Raw genomic sequence first — 26,586 nt, 5'->3', positions numbered from 1 at the left:
AAGCAACTAAGCAAGACTCTGTCTCTAAATAAAATATAAAAAAGGGCTGGGAATGTGGCTCAGTGGTTAAGCACCCCTAGGTTCAATCCCTGGTGTATGTATGTGTGTGTGTGTGCGTGTGTGTGTGTGTGTATCTTCAAGTCTGTATTTTTTTATAGCTTGCTTTATAGATGGAGATTTATGAGTGAAAAAATACAGAGAGATTATGTATGTGTCCAAAGTTGGTAGAACTAGATTTGATCTCAGATCTGTCTCAATATATTATTTCATTCATTCATTCTTTAAGTGCTTATTTATTTATATTGGACTCTTCTATATTATAATTTATTACAAAAGTAATAAGGTTCATTGTAACAAATCTTCAAGGTAAACAAAGTTAAAACTATGCACTTTTGGGCTGGAATTGTGACTCAGTAGTAGAGCACTTGCCTGGCATGTGTGAGGCACGGTGTTCGATACTCAGCACCACATATAAATAAATAAAATAAAAGATCCATTGACAACTAAAAAAAATTTTTGAAAAGTGTTCACATTATTCTGTATCTTTTCCTAGGTTGATATGAACATGTAGACATATAGATGAGGATTTATTTCCTTTATTTTTATAAAAATATATAAGATTATATATACATATGATCATGCCAAAGAGTTGATGAAATCAAATGAAGTCCTTATATTAGATGTAGTGTAATAGTATTGTACTGCATATGGCTACCTCAGGAGAAGATCCAAATTCAAAATTCAAAGTGCAGTTTCTACTAAATGCATAGCATTTTCATACTCTTGTAAAATTAACAAAAGTTGTAAGTTGAACCATTGGAAATTGGGGGTTGTCTGTATTCTTAAATTAATTTCAGAAATGTGTTTGCATGCACGTGGATATGTGTCTGTATAGAGTGTGTGCACACACAGAGAGAGAAACAGAGCTAGAGACAGAGGGAAACAGAGAGATAGAGCAACTCTTGTGCAGTGTTACAGTGTTAGCAGATCACACCATGCATCTCACTTGTGCCCTGTTTTTTTTTTTTTTTTTTTTTCTCCTTTGCTAGGTTTTTGCTAGGTTGCCTAGGGCCTTGCTAAATTGCTGAGACTGACCTGGAACCTGTGACCCTCCTGCCTTAGGCTCCTGAGCCACTGGGATTACAGGTGTGTACCACCATGCTGGCCTCAGTGACTTGCATTTTTTACTTGATCATACACAGCAAACATTTTTTTCCAAGTCAACATATATAGTTCCTACTGACTCTCTTTAAAGACAAAAAATGTTCCACAGTAATGTTCCATTGTATAAATACATTCTAATTTATTCAGCCACTCCCCTTTTCATGGACTTGATTATGAATGTAATCTTTTTTAAAAATACTTTTTAGTTGTAGATGGACACAATATCTATTTTCATGTGGTGCTGAGGATGGAACCCAGTGCCTCACAGGGGCGAAGCAAGTGCTCTACCACTGAGCCACAGCCCCAGCCCCGGAATCTTCATTATATACTAAAGACATCCATACAGCGATAATGATGATTACAGTGCTGGAGATCAAGCCAAAGGCTTCACAAGCACTTTATCACTAAGTCACATCCCCCAGTCTTTTAAAAAATTTTTAAAAAAATTTGCCAGGTTTGGTGGCACATGTCTCTAATCCCAGCAGCTCTGGAGGCTGAGGCAGGAGAACCACAAGTTCAAAACCAGCCTCAGCAACTTAGGGAGGCCTAGGTAACTTAGTAAGACCCTTTCTCAAAATTAAAAAATTAAAAAAGGGCTGGGGATGGGACTCAGTGGTTTAATCTCCGAACCAGAAAAAAAAAAATGAAAGAAAAAAAATTTTTTTTTTTTTTTAATTCGAAACAAAATCTTGCTAAGTTGCTCAGGTCGACTTCAAACTTATGATCTGCCTGCCTTAGTCTCTTGAGTAACTGGGATTATAGGTGTGCAGCACCACACCTGGCACCCCTGGATTTTTATTCTTAGGTCTGATAGCTAGTAGGACAGGATGTGGTTGCTCTTTCCTTCTTTCTTCCTTTCTTTCCCTCCCTTTCTTCCTGCCTGCCTCCCTCTGTCCGTCCCTTCCTTTCTTCCCTCCTTCCCTCTTTTCTTTCTGTTTCTTTTTCTTCCCTGAGATGAAGAGTCACTCTGTCACCTGAGTTACCTGGAACTCCTGCACTCTAGCCATCACCCCGCCTCAGCCTGCAGAGCACTGGACTCCAGGTGTGCACTGCCACATCCTCTTCATTGCTATTTTTTTTCATAAAGTGTTCTTGGTAATTTTTGAATATTCATATTTTCATATGAACTTTATTTCTTTTCCCTTCAGATGCATCTTTGTGTTAAAAATACTTTTTTGGGGTGGGGATGTGTAGCTCAGTGGCAGGGCACTTGCTTAGCATGTGCATGGCCCTGGGTTCTAATCCCTAGTACTGTAAATAAATAAATAAATAAATAAATACAATCGTGTCCATATCCCTCCAGATGCATTTTAAGATGATTTTTACATTGTTCTAAAAACAAAACAAAAATCTAATTTGTTATAAAGATTTTTTTTTTTTCTAAGACAAGTTCTACTCTGTTGCCCAGGCTGGTCTAGAAGGCCCAGCTTGTTACAGGAATTTCTAATTGCAGTTGTCTCACATGGGAAGGTTACCTTGAGAAGGGACTTTACTTTTCTCTCTATAGGTAGATTTATTTAAAGCGAGTCTATATAAATAAACTTCTAAACAGAGATCATTTGTATTAAAAAAAAAAATACCTTGAGAACTGGTGTGAGGGTGCATGTCTGTAATCCCAGAGACTTGGGAGGCTGAGGCAGGAGGATAAGTTCAAAGCCAGCCTCAGCAACTTAGCTAGGCCCTGTCTCAAAATAAAAAATATAAAAGGCCTGGGGATGTGGCTCAGAGCTTAAATACCCTTGGGGTCAATTTCTGGTACCAAAAAAAAAAAACAACAAAAAACAAAACAAAACAATACTTTGAGGTCTCTAATTCAGGGCTTTCATCTGCCTTTTTAAAACACTGTGCTTCTGCTGGTGGTGCGGTGGTGCATGTCTGTAATCCTAGTGACTTGGGAGTCTGTGGTAACTTGCCAAGATTGCCCTAGGGCTGACAGTGGCAGTGCTGGTCTGACATCTAAGGGTTTTTCGGAGAGCATCTGCCTCCTGTCCTGATCATGATCTCTGGCTTCTCCAGGGCTGCTGGTACGGGTGTTCTTTTGTAGCTCCCAACAGCCTTAGACACACAGGCACTTGATCTAGCAGGGGGTACAGTACAGGGCCAGTAGCTGTTCCCAGGGAAAAGCCTGCCAATGAATGAGTCTTCCCTTTCTCACAAAGCTACTGGTTTCCAGCCCTGTTCCCTCCCTCCCTCCCCACCTCCCTCTCTTCCTTGCCTCCATCCATCTTGCTGTATTGCCCAGGCTGAACTCCAACTCCTGGTTTCAAGTGATCCTCCCACCTCAGTCTCCTGAGTAGCTGGGACTACAAATTGCACCACCAAACAGGCTTGACCCATTCTTCAAAGCCCAGCTTATCTGCTCCTCCTCCTTCAGATTTCTTTCTTCCTCTCAGGCTCCTCCTCCCACCATACTGGAAATGAGCTACCTACATTCACTTCCTTCTTGTAATTGTCCTCTAATTGAACTCTCTGAGTCTCCATTTCTTCACCTGGAAAAGTGCCTTATAAAACTGTAGGAGGACTGAGTTAAAAGAAATAATAGTGCCTGTAATTCTAACAACTCAGGAGGCTGAGGCAGGGGGGATTCTAGTTTGAGGCCAGCCTGGGTAGCTTAGAGAGACCCTGGATCAAAATAAAAAATAAAAAGGGCTAAAAGGGCTGGGAATGTAGATCAGTGGTAGAGTCCCCCTGTGTTCAAGCCCTAGTGCAAAAAAAAAAAAAAAAAAAAAAAAAAAAAAAAGAAAAGAAAAAGAAAAAGAAAAGAAAGAAAAAGGAAATAACAGGGGGCTATGGACAGTAGCTCAGTGCAGGGTACTCATGCTCAAGGCCCTGAGGTCTGGTTTTAATTTTTAGCACTGCAAAAAAAAAAAAAAAAAAAAAAAAAAAAGTAGAAGAAAGAAAAAGAAACAGTATATGTAAATCACAGTTCTAGGCACAAAGGATGCTCTTGCACGTAGCACACGCCAAGCGTCTACACACACAGTCCTACACATTGACACACCTATTATGATAATTATTTGTGTGGACTGTAGGTTTCTGTGAGGCAGGAAAAACATGGTGCAATGAAAAGAAACAGGATTTGAATCTGGTTTGTGGTTTTTTTTTTTTTTTTTTTTTTTTTTTTTTTTTTTTTTTTGTGGTGCTGGGGATTTAGAACCCAGGGACTTGTGCTTGTGAGGCAAGCACTCTACCAACTGAGCTATATCCCCAGCAGAAACAGGATTTGAAATCACAAGATTTGGGTCCATCCCTCAACCGCTTGGATGGCTGAGGACTAGTCACTTTTCTTCTCTGAGCTTTGGTTTCTTCCTCTGTTTAGATCAGAATCACAATAGAATGGGCCTCCTTGTCATCTCATGTACATTATCAAGGTAGGATAATGGATGCCTGAGGATTGGGACTGCCAAATGCTAATGTATTATTCTCTAATTGCACTTGTCTTCCTCCTAGCAGCCTAGTACAGTGTCTGGCTTGGAGTGGGAGGTTTGTGTATAATCATTTATTAAATAATAGGTGATTTCACTGCCTTTTATTGGTCTCCAGTTTCTCCCCAAGATAAACTTTAAATTCCCATTTTGGGAGGAGTAAACTGAGGTTTGGAAGGGGGAAAGCATCTCGTTCATTCATTCAACAGATATCTGAATGAGTAATTCCCATGCATGGGAGGCTCAGACTCCAGGGATACAAAGATGATTAAGACAGCCCCTGCCCTCACAGCCCACTGTGGACAGACACAAAGTGGACTAAAGTAGACAGAGAATTATAGTTTATACTCATTGGTATTTATGAAGAGACTGTCACTTGTCATGTGTTTTACTCATTCAATCCTCCTCAAACTATGAGTTAGACAATTATATTATCCACATTTCTCAGAGATTGACAGATAAGACCGAGTACAGTGATTGCATAAGGCTTCATAGATAGCAGGTGGAAGAGGCAGAATTCATACCCGGTTGGTTTAGTGCCAGAGATTCCACTTAGCCATGTAAAGTTCTAATGCTACTCTGATAATAAGGTTGCACACCTTTGACATTGCCAGAGCCCCAAGAAGGGACAGTGGTCAGGGGAGGTTTCCTGAAGGACTGAGAGTTAGCTACTGCTGGAGAGGAAAAAGCATGGAAGTCACTTGGGAGAAAATGTTCACAACATCAAGTCTAGGCAGGGACAGGAGCTTGTGAGGAGGCACAGAGCAGGCAGGGCCCAGCTTAGAAACGACAGTGGTTCATATCCCAGAGGCAGCTGGAGGTTTCGAGTGTTTTAAGCAGAGAAGAAACTTCGATTTCTAAAAACCCATCCCGGAAGCTGGGTGAGGGTAGATGGGAGTCACAGAGACAAGGGCGAGGCAGTGGGGAGGAGAGAAGAGAAATCCAGGAAGTCAATGGTTATTTGGGGTTAAGAAGGCAACAATTTTGGAGAACACCCAGTTTATGCTCCTAATCCAGGAGCTGGGGTGATCTGATGAGGTCAGTTTGGGTTGCCACCCCACGTCTTGTTACTTCCAGCACCATGACCTTTCGCCACCTGGCACCAGGCCACCCGGGAATAGGACTGCCACGTCTGGCAACCGAATTGCTCCAGCCGAGCGGCGCCGTGCACGGTCCTGGCCGCCAGGGGGCGCGCCCGCACCCGCTCGGGCCGCTCTGGCCCAGCCCTTCTCAGTGGCCGCGGAAGGTGACGTGGACACGGAAGTGGTCGTCGTCGCGGCTGCACCGGTGGGAGCGGGGCGCGGGGCTCGGAGTGCGTCCAGCGGGCGGACGGGCGGCGGTCTTGCAGTGGCGGCGGCGGCGGAGGGCACAGGCGTGGTCCGTTGGGTGCTCATCTGCTGAACGACGAGCGACCTTTCAACCTCTCTATCCTGCCGGTCGAAGGGGGCCCGCTCAGCCGGCGTCATCATGACCAAGGCCGGGAGCAAGGGCGGGAACCTTCGCGACAAGCTGGACGGCAACGAGCTGGACCTGAGCCTCAGCGACCTGAATGAGGTCCCGGTGAAGGAGCTGGTCAGTATAGTCCCACAAGGCCCAGGAGCCCACTGTGCCTGGCGCTGGCCCCTGCGTGGTCGCCTCCTTCCTCAAGCCTCAGTTTCCCATCTTTAAAACGAAGTGGCGGGGGCAGTGCTAAGTGCTCGGTGCGTTGCTGCGTCCGGTCCCAGTGTTCCTGGGACGTACACGTGTCACTTTGGCGCCGTTCCAGAAGATAGGGAGGATTTTCCTGTCCGACCCTGGGCATTTTAAGGGCCAAGAGTGAATCTGCCCCCGTTTTGGGGGCTTTCACGGCACCTCGCTCGGTGCTGGACCCCAGGTAGGAGCGGGCGCAGTGGTTGCTGGGTGTTTTTGAGAATGAATGAATGACTCGTCCGGGAAAGTAGGCCTCCTGGTAGACCTGGGTGTGGCCCAGAACCCAGCTTTTCTAGGAAGCTGGCAATCCCAGCTGGCTGCCCCAGCCTTGAGACGGCGTTCCGTGAAGAAGGTGAAGTCCCTCTGCCTGACTGGCAAGGTTTCTTCCCACCTGAGCTGAAATTGGCAGGAATCCCGGCCGACCACCCACTCCATCCCCAAGCTAAGGTCTGGGGCCCCAAGGAGATCACACACCTAGTTTGTTGCCATTGTAGAGCAGGGTCCCACATCCCTGCTTTTATAAACCAGAGCTCCCCACCCCCACCCCTACCCCTCTGGCCTGCCTGACTTGGGATGACCTACACTCTCCTTTCTTCCTTTAGCGAATTACATTTGCCCTTGACTCTTGGCCCAGTCTTCCTTCCACTGTGGCTTTTAGTGTGGCGACTAGAATGGGATTCTCAGTTCATATCACAGTTCCATTGCTTAATAGCTGAGCACCCTTGACAAGTTAGTTAACCTTTATGTCTAGATTTCCTTATTTATAAAATGATACTAATAGTTCCCATCTCATAAACTTTTTTTGGAGGAGGGCTACCAGGGATTGAACTTAGGGGCACTCTGCCACTGAGCCATATCCCCAGCCCTATTTTGTATTTTATTTAGAGACAGGGTCTCACTGAGTTGCTTAGTGCCTCACTAAGTTGCTGAGGCTGGCTTTGAATTCATGATCCTCCTGCCTCAGCCTCCCAAGCCACTGGGATTACAGGCATGCGCCATTGCCCCAGGCTCATATACTTTTTATGAGGATTAAAATTATAATGTAAAATGCTTGGAAGGTAGTAAGTACTGATATATGTAGCTGTTATTGTGGTGTTCTCCCTGTAGTATCCAAAACTTTTTTGGTTGGTCACACTTTATTCTGAGGACTTTTGACAGTTGGAAAGGTCAGATTGACCCAGGATCTTTAATTGAATGTTCGCTTCACTTCCCACCCCAGAAAGATGGCCAACGTTGTTTTAGCCTGGCTCTAGGCCTGCTCTCTGAAACTGTTTATTCCAACGGTCAGTGCACATTATCTCCGGGGGTGTGGGGGGCAGTGGTCAACTCTGCAGAGCTTCAGCACTGGACACCATGGAAAAATTGAGGTGGGCCATGAGGACCTTCTTTCCTTCTGGCATTCCTTCAGCCATGAGTTGGCCATCACATAGGGGATATTCAGTGCCTTCTCTGAGGACGGTCCTAAACTGGGGAGTATGCAAATTGCAGAGATTTTTAAAACATCGTCCCTGCTCCACAACCTAGTAAGGGGAGTGATAGAGAAAAATTTCAAAATGCTATGGTGAATTTCTTAAGAATTGACGTTTTTCTTTCTCAGAAATTCCACAACTAAATCCCTCCTTTGTGCATTCTTCACTAGATTGCGATTGACTGGCTCATTTTTTCCTCTTATCCCCAGGAACATGATACTTTAGTGCCATTTTTTTTTTAAAGCCTTTCTTAATCGTGGGAACTTTCTTTGGAAAATGAGCAGATGTCACTGAATTGTTCCAGGTGTTGGTTTGACATGTTTTTCTCATCTCTTCTAGGCTGCACTGCCAAAGGCCACCATACTGGATCTATCCTGCAATAAACTGAGTAGTCTACCGGTAAGATTGGCAAGCAACCATGACTTCTGGAGCCTGGATGCATTGCCTTCCTGTTGCCGGGGGTGGGGGTGTCATAAGGTATAATTTCAGGATCGGCCTACAGGCAGGCTCCAGCTAATCTGAGTATGTTGGGGAGGGGGTGGAGGGGAGTGACTTATCTCAGAGGGAACGGAATTGAGGTACAGGCCTCATTCTAGCAGTGGGGAAGTCAGGACACAGAAAATTAAAGTCGACAAGCTGCTGACTGAGTCACTTACAGGGCTCATCTTTTTTCTTGCTTTTTCCTTTGATAAATAGTTTACCTCCCTATTTCATAGAGTAGGCTGGAGACCATTTTGTTAGTTGCTTTGCATTTCACGGAGAAAGTTGAAATAGTTTCCTTGTATACCCCCAGTCCCTCCGTGCATCTTTTGGTGAGGCACAAGACAGAACGTGATTTTATAAGACTGCCTTACCATTGTCCTCCCAAACAAGGACTTGAATTACTTCAGTTTTGTTGCTGTTTTTTGTTGGGCACATTCATCCTGTGTTGAAGCCTTTTGATTTTGCTTGCATCGCTTCTCCCAGTTCTCCCTTTGCTCCACCTGGGCAGGTGCTAGATTCCTTCAGCCTCCTCAACCTCTGCTGGGTAATGACTCTCTCCTTCATAGCATTGCTTCTTCTTAGTTAGCCTGTGTTTGCTTGTCGATGCTGCCTCTTCCACCCTTCTCTTCAGCATTGCCACTCCTTGCTTTATTCCAGGGTAGATTCCCACTGGATTCGACTTAGGGATCAAATTCAGAAGTTGGCAGTTTCTTCTTTGAATCATTAGTCCAGTTCCCTCTTGGCATTCTCCTGAGCCTCACTTACTGTCTGTAGCATCTTTTCACAGCTCATCAAAACTGTTTCTAACAGTTCAGGAAGCATCTGAAGTCCCACTTCTTCCAGGAAAGTATTGTTTCTAATTAAAGAAGGGTAGCAACTCCTCACAGCTTCTCACCTGCTGTGCACATCACCAGAGTCATTCAGCACCCGCAAGTGCACTTTTCAATCTATTTTGTTGTCTGTCCCAGCAGTTTCCATTTTACTCTGCAGTGCAGATCCCCTGGCATTTACAAGTCCCCAGAGAGCATAAGTAGTGCCTTGTTAGCCAGCTAGTACCATTGCTTTCAGATGAGTGCTGGGCAAAGTTTGAATTTTGGGGATGTTTTGGCATGTACTGAAGAAGAGCCGGGTTCTAGGCAGAGTGGGCCCTAGGCAGTCAGCCACCTGTTCCAAGAGCACTCATTGAGTACCTGTGCAAAGTACTGTGCTAGGTGCTACAAGTAACAAGACTGAGATTGAGTACTCAATGCTTATAAACTGTATTTTGAAAGATCTTAGAAAAGATTAAGATAGGGTGCTGTGGGAGGACAGAAAGGTCCCTTGTCACTCTAGTAGCAGTAGGAAAGATGAGCAGGAGGGAGAACAGAGGAGGAAGGGATGTACATATTTTTTTGCTCCTGGTACTAAGCTGTCTTATGCTCATGCTTCAGTCACTACCACCAGCAGTGGCAGGTCTTCTCTCCATTTTCATGCTAGGAGGAACAGCTAGTGAAAGGTAGAGTTGGGATTTATGCTTAGGTACTTCTAACTTGGGGACTCCCCAGCTATTAAACCAAAGGGTGTGAACCCCAGGCTTAAGTGGTCTCTCTCTGGGCCCTAGTCGGATTTCTGTGGCCTCACACACCTGGTGAAGCTGGACCTCAGTAAGAACAAGCTGCAGCATCTGCCAGCTGACTTTGGCCGTCTGGTCAACCTCCAGCACCTGGATCTCCTCAACAACAGGCTGGTCACGCTGCCTGTCAGCTTTGCTCAGCTCAAGGTAAGAATCCATGCACCGTGGTTGCACAGCCATGTGTGACCAGGCCCAGGGACTGATTGCACGTGACCCTGAGAAAGTGGTGAAAAATGCCACCTTGCTGGCCTGTCTCAGATGGAATCCTGGGGATGGAACACAGAGGAGCTTCCCTCTTGCCTGCTCCTCTACCTAGAGGGATGACATGTGTGAACTCAGACTTAGCCAGCCTCTTTGCCCATCTCTTTAGAACCTAAAGTGGCTGGACCTGAAGGACAACCCCTTGGACCCTGTCCTGGCCAAAGTGGCTGGTGATTGCTTGGATGAGAAGCAGTGTAAGCAGTGTGCAAACAAGGTAAGTACGAAACTCTCAGGCATCTCCTTCACATGTTCCCCTAGGACTTTCCTCTCTCTCCCCGCCCCACCCTTCCAGGGCACTGATAGCTGTTTGTTGACTAAAGCACCAAGGTCTCAGTGGAATTCATTTGTTAAACCCTGGGGAGATTTGTTTCTACATTTACAAGTACTGTAATACCACCATCTTCTGCTTTACTGCAGTACTTCCTTTCCTAAGAAACCAGGACCTGGGCCAGAGGTGTAGCTCAGTGGTAGAGTGCTTGCTTAGCATGTGCAGGGCCCTGGATGTCATCCCAGCAAAAACAAACAAAAAACCTAGTAAATTGAATGACTGAATGAAGCAAAGAAAAGAAAACAGAACTTTGCTTTAGAACACTATGTTGATATTTATTTTAATGGGACAAGAGGGTTAGGGGCTATAACGTTTTTGAGGCACAGTTATTGTATGAGTTTTGATAATAAAAGTATTCCAATTTAAATTTAGGGCTGTGGATATAGCTGAGTGGTAGAGTGCTTCTTAGTATGCTGAAGGACCTGTGTTCAATCCCCAGCAGTTGGGGAGGGGATTTATAAATTTATACCTATAAACAGACATGTCTAGGGCAGACATGGCATTTGATTATAGTTGGGGTCATCTGATAGAGGAATGAGGAACTGTAGGCATTACACAAGGCAAACCTTGCCTTTGGCCAGTAACCATGACGATGTCCTGCCTGCCCTCCCTGCTCATTAAGAACAGCATTTTTGTGGAGTGTAATAGCATACCTGTAACCCCAGCAACTCTGGAGGTGGAGGCAGGAGGATTGCAAGATCAAGGCCATCCTCAGCAACTTAACAATACCCTCTCTCAAAAAATAAAAGAACCGGGGACATAGCTCACTGGTAAAGTGCCCCTGGGTTCAGTCCCCTATACTGCAAAGAAATAGAACGTGGTACTTTAGAAGTGATGTCAATTCTGAAAACTGACAGTAGCTACCACTGATTATTCTTCCTTTGTGCTAGATGCTTTGTGTATGTCATTTCATAGTCCTTCTAACCCTGGGAAGTAGGTATTGCCTCTATTTCTCTTGACACGAGAAACACTCAGCATGCATACACTGTCATTGAGCTCTTCATTCATTTAGCAGATATGTAGGATCATATGAAATTGTTATTTCACAGTTTATGACTCACAGAAATAGTTTTTATTGAATGCAAAGGTCTTTTTTGCTTGCACGTGCCTTTCAGACATGACCAGGTAGCACCAGGCGTTGTGGATATCATAACTTAGGCCACAGTCTGTGGCACATTGGCTTCGTAGCTGCAGCATGCTGTAGGCATTGTAGGGGAGTGGGTTGGACCAGTCAGACTGAGGTCGCTGGTCTCTAGGACAAAATCTGTCCTCTGGTGGCTCATAGTCTACATTGGAGCAGTCCCTCCTATTTCTGAACTACCTGTGTTTTCAGATAATTAACTCCTGATGGTAGCACTTGTCCAAAGGGACAACTCTTAGCCAGCTCAACTGGGTAGTTGTGTGTTTGTTTAGTATTTAGATTTTGGAGTGAGTCAGAAGCTTTGAATTTGGGCTATCCTTACTGTCGTGCTTGCCCTTCTTCAGGCCCTGCCCCTCTTTAGCTGAGCAGCCATTTTTATAAACTCTTGGAAGAGGTGTCACATATCAGATGCCTCCAGTTACCTACACTCTATGCTAGCCACAAGAGATACCTATGGACAGGCAGTTGCAGTCTTAAGACTGAGACGGATAGGTTGCAAGGAATTACAGGGAAGAGGGTTCCTGAAGTAGCTAAAGGCAAGAGAGAGTTAGGAAAGCATGTTGGAGGGAGTGCTGTTCCTGATGGCCAGGGAGTTTCTGAGAGGATCATATGAAATCATGTACTTGAAAGTCATTGTAAATGGCAGGATTATCTACAGATAATAGTATTGTGTTTCAAATATTTTTTCCTGACAGCTTTAATGAACTGTGTTCATAGGACTCTCCTGCTGCTGAGTTTGGTGCAATAACTTAGGATGCAGAAATGGGTTTAACTCATCTAGTTCTGCATTGCTAGGGCCCCTGGCAATCTGGGATCCTGAGCTCTTTCCTGAGCAAACATGAGCTGTGAACACTGCTACTTGGAGTAGTTCAGAGCCCTCCTTTCCTTTGATAGGTGCTACAGCACATGAAGGCAGTGCAGGCGGATCAGGAGCGAGAGAGGCAACGGCAGCTGGAAGTGGAACGAGGTAGGTGGCTGTCCCCCAACTGGTTATCTTCTAGTCCTTATCCCAGCCAGTTAAGTTTCATGCTTCAGGTGCTGTGCTGAAGAGCAAGTGCTGATGGACAGTATGCTGGTAGATGGGTCATCTTTATCTGATGACTGTTTCCAGTCCTGGCTTCTCTGCTGAGTTCCATCCTTGTCCTTAGAGGATTAAAAGGCATCTCAGAAAAAAAAAAAAAAAATTAAAAAAAAGATATCTCAGACATGACTGAAGCAGACCCCTCTCCCCTTCGGCCCTTCCTAGCTTTCTCCCTAAACAGGAAGTCACTATCATTGTAGATATTCAAACCTGAAATAGGAAAGATGGATCCCTTTCTTTTGTTATCACATCTAGACTATCAGCAATTCCTCTGTGTGACACTTTCTCTACCTTCAGTGCCACCTCTGAAAGAGGACTTGACTGTGCCATATCTATAGACCCATTCTCTACACAGCAGCCTGGGGTATCTTTTTATTTTTGTTCTTATTTATTTGCGTGTGTGTGTGGTACTGGGGGTTGAACCCAGGGCTTTATGCATGCTAGGCAAATGCTCTAACCTTGAGCTAGACCTCCAGCCTGAAGGGGGATCTTTTTAAAAAGCAGTGCTACTTGTATGCTTAAAACCCTCAAACGACATTGTTGAATTTAGAATAAAGTCCAAATTCATCATTGGGCCCACAGGCCACCTGGGCCTAACGTTGCCTGCTACTCCTTAGTGCCATTAACTTAGCCACTCAGGCTTCTGCTGTTGCTTGGATACACTAACTATGATCTCACTTTTGGGGCTTTGCTTGGTTCCTTCCCTTCAGCTGGCTACATGACTGGCTTCCTGTGATCCCTCATGTCTGCTCCATTGTTGGCTTAGGTCAACCTTAACCCTTGCCAGAGCACCCAAACTAGAGTACCCATCCTACTGTATCTCCCCGACCTCCTCTGTTTTCCTGATGGCACATGTCCCTGTCTTTACTGGGTTTGCCTATGTATTGTGTGTCTCCATCTGTGTTAGGTGCTAGAACCTGCTCTGCCTCTTCCACTGATGCTTCTCAAATGCTCAAAATGGTGCCTGGCACGAAGTGTGTGTTCTGTTGACTGGCTGACTTCTGATCCCCCTTAGGAAGAACTGTATGGTTAGAGGAGGGACGCCTGCAGTACTGACTACAGGCAATCTTTGAGCTCACAATGCCTAAGTGACGGTGTCCCTTCTCCACGCCCAGCCACCATGGCAGACATGCCCGTGTTCACTCTGACCCTTCCTGTTTTGCTTCTTGATGGTGCATGTTCTCTCAAGGCTGGCTGTGGTGGGTTCTTGGCATTCTTGGTGCCCAGTCAGAATGTGGAGCTGGTATGGCTATAGAGAAGCAGTGGAAAGCTCCAGTACTTACAGTCCTGTTCAGCTACATGATGATTCTGATAGGCTTCCAAGCCCCAAAAGAACATTTAACCACCATTTTGTGGCATTTAGGCTTTGGAAAAAATGTATTTTAGGCTTCCAAATAACTGATTTGGAAGTACAGTCTTAGAACCCAGTAATTTGGAAGTTGAGTGCTACGTGTAAGCATACTTGAGCTGTTAAGTAAATCGGAGTGTGTAACAGATTCCTGAGTTAAAGTTGGTGGATAACTGACAAAACATTTGTGTCACTTTTTAGAAAAATATTGCTGTTAGCTATAACCCTAAGTGGGAGTGATCATGTTCTTCTTACTTGCCCTCCTCCTCATGCCACATTTGATTTCTAAAGCTTGGGAAGATAGGGTCCTGTAGGATCAGCCCTTCCACTGTTCCTTCTCCTCATGTTTAAGTTCTAGAAGGTTGTCAATTGCTCTGCTGTTTGCTCTTTTTTATGGGGATACCGGGGATTGAATTTGGGCACTCAACTACTGAGCCACATCCCCAGCCCTATTTTGTATTTTGAGTCAGGACCTCACCGAGTTACTTAGCACCTCACTTTTGCTGAGGCTGGCTTTGAACCTACAATCCTGCCTCAGTCCCCCCGACTCCTGTCCAGCCACTGGAATTACAGGCATGTGCCACCACGCCTGGCTGCTTTATTTATTTATTTTTTTAAAGACAGGGTCTTTGATATTCTGGAGGCTGGTGTTAAAATGGGCTTAAGAGACCCTCCTGCCTCAGCCTCCTGTGTGCTGAAACCACAGGGTGCGCCACTGTGCCTGGCTTGCTGTGCCTGGCTTGCTGTGCCTTCTGAAGTAGTACCTTTGTAGAGGAATACAGCCCTGTCATACACCTGTGCCTGTCTTGGTTCCCCTTATTTCACTCCAGTCTCTCCTGCTTGTAGACAGGATAGCCCTTAATAATCCATGCAGCAAGTCCTGAGGGAGTTTATTATTTTTTAGGAAGAGCTTCCTAGAGAGTAGAACCCAGATGGCTGGTTCCTTTTTCTATTTCTTGAGGGTTTTATTTATTTACTTATTCTTTTTGCTGCATAGAGCCCAGAGCCTCATGTGTGTGCTAATAAGCAAGTGCTTTACCACCAAGCTATATCCCCACTTCTCCTTTTTCTATTTCTCATGTGACCCATGGCACAAAGCAAAAGGCAGCTGAATTCTCACTTTTAATTACTGAGGAAAGCAAGCTGCTGGAAGGTTTGGGGGAGAGGAGTTATGTTTTAGTGTATTTTGTTGTAGAGGCAGAGAAGAAGCGGGAGGCCAAACAGCGAGCTAAGGAAGCTCAGGAGCGGGAATTGCGGAAGCGAGAAAAGGCAGAAGAGAAGGAGCGTCGGCGGAAGGAGTATGATGCCCTCAAAGCTTCCAAGCGGGAGCAGGAGAAGAAGCCCAAGAAGGAAGCAAATCAGGCCCCCAGTAAGTTGCTGTCTGGTCTAGGTTGTAGCTTGGGCACAGGGCAGACATGCGTGTGTTTTCAGGCACAAATGAGTGAGCAAGCTCACAGACCACAGTTACATAAACTGTAGTCACACCTGGGAGCAGCGTGGGAATCTGAGAGTGTGGTCATAGGGAATGGAGGACTCATGGAGGGAGCTAGTGCTGGCTGTCTTGTTTCCCAGTGCCACATATGGGTGTGCCAGTGCCAGTCACTTGTGTCTTGGAGCACTGTGGAGCGGGGAGTTTCACTTTCTCCAGGGCTGAGGTTCCAAAGCCTGTTATTTTTTCTGATTATAAATAATATGTGTTCATTGTAGAGATTTACAAAAGATATCATCTCAGAAAATAGCAGTCACCTATGATACATTCCCAGTAGTGATTGCTGTTTACAATGTAGGGAATTGTATTACCTTTCAGGCTTTTTATACATGTATTATATAATGATGATGACATTCACCGTATTAGTAAATCTGGACCCTGTTCCCAAATGCACAGTGGTCTATCCCTGCTGAACACCCTGATAAGCCCCTCCTGCTCCCAAGGGGCCTGGATCATCTCCATGTTACTAAGGAGAATGTAGGAACCTGGGGACTAAGCTACAGGAGACATGCAGAATGAGTTCGTTTCCAGGGTAGTCCCTTGAGATCCCAGGGGTGAGGTGTTTATGTTGCAGTCTCTGTGTAGCAAGCTCTTAAAGAGCTTTAATATCCATAAGACATCTTTCTCTTTAGGGCCCGAGGAGCAGGGGAGTGGATCTGCAGGAAGACTTGCATAGATTGTAGACAATGGGTCTCCTCAAACTAACAGAACTTCATTTTGTCCCTTGTGACTTTATCCCTCCAGAATCTAAGTCTGGCTCCCGTCCCCGCAAGCCACCACCCCGGAAACACACTCGGTCCTGGGCTGTGCTGAAGCTGCTGCTTCCACTGCTGCTGCTGTGTGTGGCTGGTGGGCTGGTTGCGTGTCGGGTGACAGCACTGCAGCAGCAACCCCTGTGTACCAGTGTGAACACCATCTACGACAATGCTGTGCAGGGTCTGCGCCGCCACGAGATCCTCCAGTGGGTCCTGCAGACCGACTCCCAGCAGTGAGCTTGTCCTCTGCACCTGCTGCCTCCCGGCCTTGGAGCTCGGATTCCTGTGGAATTGGCTTCTGCTGGACACAACCTTTTTAGCGTCAGACCTACCTGCCATCATCAAATGGCTGCCAGTTGGTACTTGAGACCTCCCCTTTGTAGGACTTCTTGTTGTTCCTTAGTCAGGGTTCCCTGGTGGAATGAGAAGAAATGGGAGCTGGGGAGGGATAGTTACCTGCATGCCTAAAGGAGTAGGCTTGGGGGTGGGGAGAGAGAAAACAGCCTTTTCTAGTTATTATACTAAGCTGTGTGAAGGCAAGGCTTGTTTCTACTAAATGGTCAGCTGTCACTACATTTATACTTTTGTATGTCACAGACCCTTTCTTTCATTCCTCCCTGGGTAGCCCAGGCAGATCAGGAGGCAGTGTGTTACTGGGGATTAGGGACCACCACATTCAGCAAATCCATTTGAAATTGGGAAGGAGATTACCTGTTTCCTAAAGGACCTATGAGACATTCAAGCATTTTAGTGACCATATAAAATTTCTGGCTGTGAAAGGAACTTCACAACCATCAGCCTAACGTAACACTTGTAGGCAGAGAAAATGAGGCCTTCCATAACTCACCCACAGTCTCCCAGATAGTCTAAGGCAGAACCAGACTCCCACTCTGGTATTCTTTCCTTGACATCATTTGGCCTCCTCTATAATGTTCAGAGAACAGAACTCACACCAGAATTATTTCTCAAAGTATAGAAACTTTCACAGTAGACAGATTCATGACTCACAGAGATCTCATGCCATCAGGGTCTTGGGCAGTTCCTGTGGAGTCCTGCCCCAACTTAAATGGCTTCCAAAAATGGCGGCAGGCCCAGCTCCTCGCCTCAGGTTCAGAGCATTAACTCCCTGTTTGCCAGGAAGTGAGGAGGTGGATCTCTGCAAAGCTTCATTGTCTGTGACAGCTCCATTAGCACTAGGTGTGACTAAATACCTCAGAGGCAACCTGAACACTCAGCTTCATAGACACTTAGGTTCAGAATTGTTTGATTCTAGACCTATGACAGAAGGGAAGGAATGAATGGAAACTAGGAAATGAAGGGAAACAAGTAGCAACGTGGAGCTGAAAAGTGGTGCATAAAACTAAAGACTAGCACAAACAAGGGCAGCACTGTCCATTCTCTTGGCTGCTAGATTAAGCATTTTCTTGCCTCTTCCTCATCTTTTTACAAACAGTTGAATGAAGGGATCAGAAAGTACCGTGTCTCAGTGCTCATTCACTGAAAACTCCCAATAGCTCTTTGCCTCTCTCCATAGGGAGCAAAAATCTGTCATAGTTTAGAGACAGGGGGCAGGGTCCAGCTCTTTCGCCCTAGTGGCCCATCTGGGTAGTTCTCCCACTCATGACTGTCCCGATACCAGAAGAAAGGACTTTGCTCTCTCCTCCCCAAGGATAGCTGTGCCACGCAGGTCCACACCTTACTCAGAATCACTACACATTCCTTAGTCTTCCTCCAAGCTCCAGAGCCATTGGTATAAATGCTTTATTGAAACTAAACACGTAATACATAACAATGAGATTATGAAAATACAGAAGTCAGCCTAGTCCATAGTTTCTTTGGCTGGTTGAGGCAGCTCAGTGGCTGAGCCAACCTGCAGGCAAGAGTTCACTCCGACTTCGAGATTTGATGCTGATTCTTTTGGATTTCTACAATTATTAAATCCATGTCTGAGTGGTCTGTCTTTGTTTCTTTGTGTTTCGAGAGTTGGCTGGGGCAGGGGTAGCAGCTGATTTTTGCTGGGAGAAGAGCAGAACCAAATGTCTCAGCCTTCTGCCCTGAGTTCACAGGGAAGGGGACAAGTAAGGAGAAAGACTGGGCCACCTCTTGGCTAGCCCCAAGAGGTGCTTCCATTCTCTTCATTACAGTCAGGTTCTAAGGCTGGGGAGGTACAAATCAGCATTTTATCCTTGTCCCTGTGAACCAGCATCAGTCAGCACCATCTAAAGAGAGATCTGGCTGCAAAGTGGTCATCTGAAGGTAGATACGCCTAGACAGCTCTGGCCCAACACGGCGGGAAGTGGATGTCACACCTTCCCCACGGCGCACCTGTATGTCTGCCAGCAAATTCTGGCGTTCTTGCTCTGAAAAACACCTCTGATAAGCCTGAAAACAGAAATGACCTCTTAATACTGTACTGTCCACAGCTGTCCCCATCCATGAGCAGAAGGTTGGTGGGCTTGGGCTGGGGAATGAGAATCTGTGGTCCCTCCCTGGGTCAGCATGAACAGAGCCAACCCACACTGCTGACACATGAGGCATCGTTGGGTCCTCAACAACACTGTCCATGGAAGTCATCTAGGGGGCCACTGAGGCCAATGCAGGGTAGGGGGTGACCGTGAAACAGCATACCTGTACCAGGAGCCGAGGGGAGGGATAGGCACCCACAACAGCACTGGCCATTTCTAGGCTGACTCGGTTCAGCTGCTGAATCTGTCTTCTCCAGACTAGTGCCAGTCCCCTGCCAGAGCGGTCTACCTTCACCCCTCCAGCCCAGTCGCTCTCCAGGCAGAAGGAGAAGCCAGTTTGATCTCGGAGTCTCCTGCAGACAACACAGCTGGGGAGCTGAGTTGCTCATTACTCCTACACTCGCCCCTTCAAATAAGGATTAAAAAGCACTCTGTCCACTGACCTGGAGGTGGATACTGTATTATGTCTGGCCAGTTTGAGCCTTCAGTGATTTGAGTGATTACCTCATTCCCAAGCACAATGTCAAGTTGTGGTTTCCCTTAAAAAACTACATCTAGGGCTGGGGTTGTGGCTTAGTGGTAGAGCACTTGCTTGGCATGTGTGAGGCACTGGGCTCAATCCTCTGCACTGCATATATATAAGTAAATGTCTACTGACAACTAAAGGATATTAAAAAAAAAACGGCTGGGACTGTAGCTCAGTGGTAGAGTGCTTGCCTTGAACATGTGAGGCACTGTGTTCGATCTTAAGCATCATATAAAAATAAAGATATGTCCATCTACAACTAAAAAAGTATTTAAAAAAAGAAACTGCATCTACCCTCTCATTACAGGAGAAGGTACCAGATTCTTCTTGTAAGTTAAAGGAGAGTATTTTGTTGACTAGTCCTGAGGATTGAACCCAGGGGCACTCTGTCACTGAGCCACATTCCCAGTCCTTTTTATTTTTGGAGACGGTCTTGTTAAGTTGCTGAGGCTGGCCTTGAACTTGGGATCCTCCTGCCTTAGCCTCCTTAGTTTTTGCTGGGATTACAGACATGCGCCACCTTGCCCATGTAGCTGCAAGAATTATCCTCAAAGGCAAGTTCCCACATGGAGGCAGGCTTTGCTGGGGGCACTCACTTGAAGGGTGCCTCAGCCACAGCCTTTGTGAACGTGCAGGCGAAGTCAGCCAGTTCTTTCCAGCTCTGCACAATCCGAACCTGGGCTTCTGTGTGTAGCTGCAGATCCACCAATGCCTAGAAACCCAAAAACAATAATAGAGTGGAAAGGCAAAGAGACTAGTTGGAAGTGGTCCTCGCGCTGTTCACAGAAGCTGCACCCCAGCCCCTTGGTTCTTTATTTGATCCCCTCTCTCCTACTTAGGCCAGTGTAGAAAGCAGTGTCCAGTGGGTACTTTTTTCTCTCAGTAGCAAATTGAATTACAGGACTAATGAGTATCAACCTGAACAGGAAGTTCTTACCTCTTCCACATCTACCCTGGACACCATAGGCCCTGCGCTGGGCTCTCTTCTCTGCTGCTTCTCCTTGACCCGTTTACTTGCTGCTCCCTGTTTCCTTCTCCTTGGAGGATTCTGAGCCCTGGAGCAGGGGAGGAAAGTGAAGGACAGCAGCTCCAGACTGCACTCAGGCGGGGGGTGTAAGAGTGAATCAGCGCGTCCCACAGGACTTGTCAGGGACACCTCTTGCACTGACTTACAGCTGGGGTGAAGAAACTCACCCTTACTGGCCCAAGAGCTACCTGGTTTAACACTGATTAAGCCTCCCGGGCAAATCCAAACCTGAAGCTTTTCTCCTGATCCACAACCACCAGTGATACAGCTTTCCCTGCTGTCCGTGCTGTAACATCAGTTATGAAGCCCCGAAGTGTGTCCTTCCCTTTCTCGGTGCTGCCTGGACCTCCCTGTGTGAAGGGGCAGAAAGCGCATTGATACTTCCTCCCTGTAAGAGGGCTGCTCTGTTCCACGCCTCAGCCCTGCTCCTCTGGCCCTGCTCACCTGCTTAAAGTTGTAGATCATGGACACAAAAGCTTCTGCCAGGAGTAACACAAGGATCAACTGCTCCTCCACCCAGTCCTCTCCATCCTGCCAAAGGACCCAGAACACAACACTGCGACAGAGGTCAGCAGGTGTGGGACATCCATGAGTGGCCAGGTCTTCTGGGTGAATGAATTCCTTGCCTCTTGTGCTGCCTCCTTCTCCCCCACCTCCCCTTTTTTGTGGTGCTTGGGACTGAACCCATGCTAAGCAAGTGCTCTACCACTGAGCTACATTCCCAGTTCTTTTATTATTTTATTTTGAGACAAGTTGCCACTATGTTTCGCAGGGTGAACTCAAAACTTGTGATATTTCCGACTCAGACTCAGTCTCCCAAGTAGCTAAGATTACAAGTCTGTGCCACTGTGCCCAGCTTCCTTTTTCAACCTCTGTCCCCCCAAGTACTGGGGACTAAGTGGTGCTTTATCAATGAGCTATGTCCCCAGTCCTTTATTTTTTATTTTTAGTTTTTGGTACTGGGGATTGAACTCAGGCATGCACTCTCCCATCCCCTTTTTCAGTGCTAGGTATCAAACCCAGGGCCTCACACGTGCTCTGCCACTAAGCTATATCCCCCACAGGGACGCTTTACTGCTAAGTCACATTCCCACCCTTTTTATTTGTTACTTTGAGGACAGGGGCTCACTAAGTTGCTTAGGTCCTTGCTAAATAGCTGAGGCCATCTTCCTACCTCAGCGTCCCAAGTCGCTGAGATTACAAGTGTACACAACCACACCCAGCTTATTTTATTTTTTATTTTGAGGCAGGGTCTTGCTAAATTGCCAAGGCAGGAGGATCACACTTGCAATCCTCCTGCCTTGGCCTCCAAGTAGCTGGGATTACAGCCACGTGCTACTACTCCCAATCTTTTTCTTCTTGACTGAAGTCAAGGTGGCAAGGAGAACACACTAGTGTTCTGTCCCTCCTTAGCCTTAGCCTCAACTCTTTTTTTTTTCTTTTTTCTTTTTTTTTTTTTTGCGGTGCTGGGGGTCGAACCCAGGGCCTTGTGCTTGCAAGGCAAGCACTCTACCGACTGAGCTATCTCCCCAGCCCTAGCCTCAACTCTTTAACCTTGGGGCACTGCACCTCTGAAACACTGAATTAGATAGGAACATTAGCATTGGGGTCCAGCTCAGTGAATGAGATCTCACCCTACAGAAAGAAAAAAGAAAGCAAAAACCAAAACAAACAAACAAACAAAAAAAAAAAATGAAGGAGGAGGAGGAAGAAGAGGGAGAAGAAAGGAAACTTAGCACATTTAAAGGGGCTGAGAAGCAACGGCCCATATTTTGTATGTGTTTTGAATAGGAAATGGAGGAAACAAATAAAAGACTCCACTTTGAAGGTGGAGGCTGAGCTGAATGGCCCTATGAACACAGGTTGTGGATGAAAAAAATCCCAGGGGAACCTCTGTGAGAACAATTCTTCATAATAGCAAGGGCGCAGTCAAAGCCAAGGCTGCTTCAGGGCCAACAATCCAACAGCAACAGTGTGACGGAGAGATTACAGAGCAGGAAGGTTTCTGACTGGTTCCCTATAAGCAAAACCAAGACCCCTCAGACAGCAAAGTGTAGATGGCAGGAGCCCTGGGTTCTAGTTCTGGCTGTGGTTCTGAACCAGGCTTTTAAATTCTCTGAACCTGTTTCCCAACCTGTCATGTGCAGAGAACTCCTACTTTATAGGATAACTGAGACTGAAACACAAGGGAGGATATGCAAGTGTTTAGAAAGGATATACTGCTAGATGAATGTAAGGGTTTGCTAATACCCTCAAGTCAAAAGTGAAGGTTACTGTCCTCAATTACTGAGAAAGTTATGAGATCCAAAAAGAGAGGGGGAAAAATCTTGTTTCATCCAAAAACTCTTGAAAATGATGGGCAGAGTACTGGGATTCACATACTGATATGAGACATGATAGGTAAAGTATAATAACCTGGGGAGCCTAGGCAGGGGAGGGACACGCACTGTAGGTCTACTAGGGACTGGTGCTGGGTTATCTTAGTTCCCACATCAGGAGGACTGAAAGGGATGAAATAGTGTCCTCATTTTATACATGAGACAACTGAGGCACAAAAATATGCCTTACCCAAATAACTTACTCAGAGTAGCAGCAATAAGACCAGGAAGCTGGGATTCAAACACAGGCCCCCGTTCCCAAAGCCCAGTTAGAGGATTAAGAATCCTACGTGGATTATCTTCCCTTGCCCCACTCTGCCCAGCGAGGTGATCTCTACAGACATCAACAAGGTCCTTGAGTCCTCAGTTGGGAACCAAAGTAGGGGACTAGAAGGGAAGAAGAGCGTGAAGTCAGGGGATTTCCTTCCCTGGTTCCCGCCCAGTGGGATCATCTGGCATTTGCTATACCCTTTCATAGGATATAGTTTCTCTGAAGGTGGGCTGTCTCTCTCTCTCTCTCTTCAGGGTCTTCTTAGGGTGGGTAATGGGACTTGAACTCAGGGGCACTTGACGACTGAGCTACATCTCCAGTCCTTTTGTATTTTTTTTACAATAAAGTCTTCAGTTGCATAAGGCCTCACTAAGTTGCTGAGACTGGCCTTGAACTGGTAATCCTCCTGTCTCAGCCTCCTTAGTTGCTGGGATAACAGGCGTGTGCCACAGCACCTGGCTTTGTCTCTTCAGATTCTGCTAACCACTTTTATCATCTCATTCCTCAGGTTGGAGGAGGACTGTAACTGCTACGCCAGTGCTTCTCAACCAGGGCGAATTTCCCCACAAAGGACATTTTTCTGACTGTTACAACTGGGGGTTATTGGCATCTAGTGGTTAGAGGCCAAGGATGCTGCTAAACATTCTACAGTGCACAGCCCCCACCCCACAAAAAACAAAAAACAAAACAACAACAACAAAAAACTATCAGATCTAAAATGTCAACAGTACTGAGGTAGAGAAGCCATGAATTATGCTATCAAAAACCCTGAGCTGGGCTGGGGTCATGGCTCAGTGGTAGAGCGCTTGCCTAGCATGTGTGAGGCACTGGATTCGATTCTCAGCACCACATAAAAATAAGTGAATAAAATAAAGGTCTATCGACATCTAAAAATATTGAAAAAAAAAAAAAAAAAAAAAGACCCTGAGCCACCGTGCTGTCCCTTGTCCTTTCCTTGTACCCTGCCCAAGCCTTGGGAAACAATCTCTTTATTAAATCCTCCTCAAATTATCCTAAGCAGAGTATGCCATCTGTTTTCCTGCAGCAGCCCTAAGTGATGTATATCCTTTAACATAAAGGCATTACTTATGCTGTAGCTCTAAAGGGTAGAAGGAGAGAACAGCCATCAGCCAGAAAACCCTTACCTCGGCCAGTCCTGCCCTTCTCCAAGTGATACTGCAAGGCACAGCCTGTGCTTCGATTGCACAGCAGCACTCCATGGACTGCAGAGCTCCCAGGAGCTGGCCCCCACCTTCCATCTGTAGAAGCACTGCAACAGATGGGAAAGAGCCTATCAGAGGGTGGTCCAGGAAGCAGACAGTTCAGTTTAGGGTGAAGACAGACGCTAGGAGAACCTGGATCCAGCACCACAACAATGTGCTTTAAGCATTCCTCTGGCCTCGGGACTGTCGCCCTGTTGACCAGCGCTGCCTTCTTCTTTCTTTCCTGTTGTCTTGGGGTGCCTTCCTTCTGGCTTCCTTGTTCCTGCTGCTGGCATCCCTGCAAGTCTCTTCTCAGGACCTTCTTCCTGTGGTTGGTTCTCTTCTGGGGTTGGGGGACATCAGAATTTGTTTTGGTTACTTCCAGCCTGTTGTTCTGAACAAGGTGGGTAAACCGGTAAGCTGGAAGCTGACTGCATGGATTGTCTAAGACAGGGTCCTGGTGACCTAACACACTCCTCTCTGAAGTATCATAGACGGGAACATCAGGGATCTTTGAAAAGGGCTGTTTTTTCAAGTTACATGATGCTCCTTCATTATTTTGATGATCCAAAACACTTTCAACTGGGGAGCTAGAGTCCTCAGAGCTCAGCCACTTGTGTGTCAAAAACTTACACTTAAGCCTCTCAGCCAGGGGAACCAATTCCTCTTCACTTTCACTTTCGCTGCTTAGTACTCTGACTGGCTTTGGTTGTGTGAAAGTTTCATCAGTGTCTGAGACAGGTGGTGGATCTTTCAATCCTGGTGATGGAGAACAGGAGGCCTCAGAATCTGAGGAGTCAATCACTACAATCTTCTCTGCCCTCTGAGGCTGCCTTCTCTCTGTAGAAGACAGTTCCTTCTTCAGAAAGGAAAATGTTGGCAACTCATCGGAATCACTCTCACTGGATTCTAGTGACTTCATTACAGCCACTAACACGTACTATCACATTAACTGCCTAAAAGGAAAAGACATAGGTGGTAATGTCAAATTCAGTTCACTAGATATGTTCTTATCGCCAAGTTTTATGAAAACAAATGAGCCAGGCATGGTGGTGCACGCCTGTAATCTCAGCAACTCAAGAGGCTGAGGCAGGAGGACTGCAAGTTGGAGGCCAGCCTTGGCAATTTAGTGAGACCCTGCCTCAAAAGAAAAAAAGGGCCGAGCATGTAGCTCGGTGGTAGAATCCACCCTGAATTCAATTCTCAGTACCACCACCACACACACACACACACACACACACACACACACACAAAAGAAAAGAAAAAGAAAAAATTCAGTTGAGGGGGAGTAGCTCAGTGGCAGGGTGCTTGCTTAGTATGCACAAGTCTCTAGGTTTGATCCCCAGCATTGTAAAAATAAATAAAATGCACACTTTAGTGGTTTTAGTACATTCAATGTTGTGCAACCATTACCACTAATTCCAGAACATTTTTATCACCTCAAAAAGAAATTCTATAGCCATTAAGAAGTCATCACCTTAGCCAGGTGTAGTGGTGAATACCTATTACTCCAGCAACCTGGGAGGCTGAAACAGGAGGATCCCAAGTTTGAGACCAGCATGAGCAATCCAGAGAGATCTTGTCTCAAAATTAAATAAGAAGGCTGGGAATATAGCTCAGTGGTACAGCACCAGCCTACATGTGCAAGACTCCTGGGTCAATCCCTAGCACAGCCAAAAAAATTAATTGCCCTGACAACCAAAAGGTTTCTATAAATTTGCCTAGTCTGGATATTTTCTATAAATGGAATCATACAATATGTGGCCTTTTGTGACTTGCTTCTTTCACTTAGCTTCATGTAATATTCCTCTGTATGGATATGCCACATTTTGTGTATACATTCATCACTTGATGTACATTTGGTTTCTTTCCTTTTTTACTATCATGAATAATATTATTTTGAACATTCATGTATAAATTTTGTGTGGGTATATTTTCACAATTCTCTTGTGTATATACTTAGGACTGGAATTGCTGGGTCATATGCAAGAGTCACTCTTGGAAAAAATATTTACTAACACTGTGTGTGTGGCCCTGGATAACCCTTGTAATTATCCTGGGCCTCATTTTATTTTTTAGTATAATAGAAATAACAATGCCAACTTTGTTGATTTGAATTAAATGAAATAATACGTTTACCGTGCTTAGCATTACCTAGCACAGGGTTATTTGACTAAGTAAGTAAGTTGAATGACTAGAGAGTGGGCCCTGGGCCTCGGTTCTCCTGCAAAACGAGGGAGTGGGACAAGCGGACCCCTGTGGGTCACGCTCCGCACGGCGGAGGCCGGCGGTCCGCAGCAGAACTCCCTGCACGCCCTGGCCACCCCCTCCGCAGTGGTGTTCAGACCTACAGCCTTCACCCACCGAAGGTCTGTTACGCGGAGAGCTCACCTGTAACTTCCCGCGCCACTCCTTCAACTGGCATGCAGAACCCGGAAATAAATCTCCCGGTAGCGGAAGCAGATTCTCAAG

The 26,586-nt window shown here is 46.0% G+C and overlaps 3 protein-coding genes across 3 annotated transcripts in view; 1 reads left to right on the top strand and 2 right to left on the bottom strand.

Moving 5' to 3' along the window:
- Window positions 1-6,055, bottom strand: part of Acsf2 (acyl-CoA synthetase family member 2) — a 74,805-nt gene extending 68,750 nt beyond the window's left edge. The window contains exon 1 of the mRNA XM_047543795.1: window positions 5,693-6,055. Within this exon, the coding sequence (XP_047399751.1) occupies window positions 5,693-6,055 (363 nt within the window). The remainder of the gene's footprint in view (window positions 1-5,692) is intronic.
- Window positions 5,835-18,201, top strand: Lrrc59 (leucine rich repeat containing 59). The gene is made up of 7 exons (XM_047544502.1): window positions 5,835-6,161; window positions 8,087-8,146; window positions 9,831-9,989; window positions 10,213-10,317; window positions 12,467-12,539; window positions 15,197-15,370; window positions 16,235-18,201. The coding sequence occupies exons 1-7, from the start codon at window positions 6,057-6,059 to the stop codon at window positions 16,480-16,482; spliced, it is 924 nt and encodes a 307-aa protein (XP_047400458.1). The 5' UTR covers window positions 5,835-6,056; the 3' UTR covers window positions 16,483-18,201.
- On the bottom strand, window positions 17,435-26,578 carry Eme1 (essential meiotic structure-specific endonuclease 1). The gene is made up of 9 exons (XM_047544501.1): window positions 26,506-26,578; window positions 24,268-25,070; window positions 24,058-24,182; window positions 20,708-20,794; window positions 20,492-20,613; window positions 20,174-20,291; window positions 19,833-19,948; window positions 18,874-19,063; window positions 17,435-18,627 (listed from the first exon to the last, which is right to left on the bottom strand). Exons 2-9 carry the CDS (start codon window positions 25,034-25,036, stop codon window positions 18,451-18,453), a joined length of 1,704 nt encoding a protein of 567 aa, XP_047400457.1. The 5' UTR covers window positions 25,037-25,070; window positions 26,506-26,578; the 3' UTR covers window positions 17,435-18,450.
- Window positions 26,579-26,586: the final 8 nt, after the last annotated feature.

Source organism: Sciurus carolinensis, chromosome 3, assembly GCF_902686445.1.
Source record: "Sciurus carolinensis chromosome 3, mSciCar1.2, whole genome shotgun sequence".
Classification (NCBI taxonomy): domain Eukaryota; kingdom Metazoa; phylum Chordata; class Mammalia; order Rodentia; family Sciuridae; genus Sciurus; species Sciurus carolinensis.
This window is presented reverse-complemented; position numbering and strand designations above follow the sequence as displayed.

Excerpts from the sequence above, each read along its gene's own strand:
- Lrrc59 (XM_047544502.1), top strand. The coding sequence starts at position 6,057 with ATGACCAAGGCCGGGAGCAAGGGCGGGAACCTTCGCGACAAGCTGGAC. Across the intron at positions 12,540-15,196 it reads GCAGCTGGAAGTGGAACGAG|AGGCAGAGAAGAAGCGGGAG; the intron begins GTAGGTGGCTGT and ends ATTTTGTTGTAG. Across the intron at positions 15,371-16,234 it reads GGAAGCAAATCAGGCCCCCA|AATCTAAGTCTGGCTCCCGT; the intron begins GTAAGTTGCTGT and ends TTATCCCTCCAG.
- Eme1 (XM_047544501.1), bottom strand. The coding sequence starts at position 25,036 with ATGAAGTCACTAGAATCCAGTGAGAGTGATTCCGATGAGTTGCCAACA. Across the intron at positions 20,795-24,057 it reads GAAGGGCAGGACTGGCCGAG|GATGGAGAGGACTGGGTGGA; the intron begins GTAAGGGTTTTC and ends GTCCTTTGGCAG. Across the intron at positions 20,614-20,707 it reads TGATCTACAACTTTAAGCAG|GGAGGTCCAGGCAGCACCGA; the intron begins GTGAGCAGGGCC and ends CCCTTCACACAG.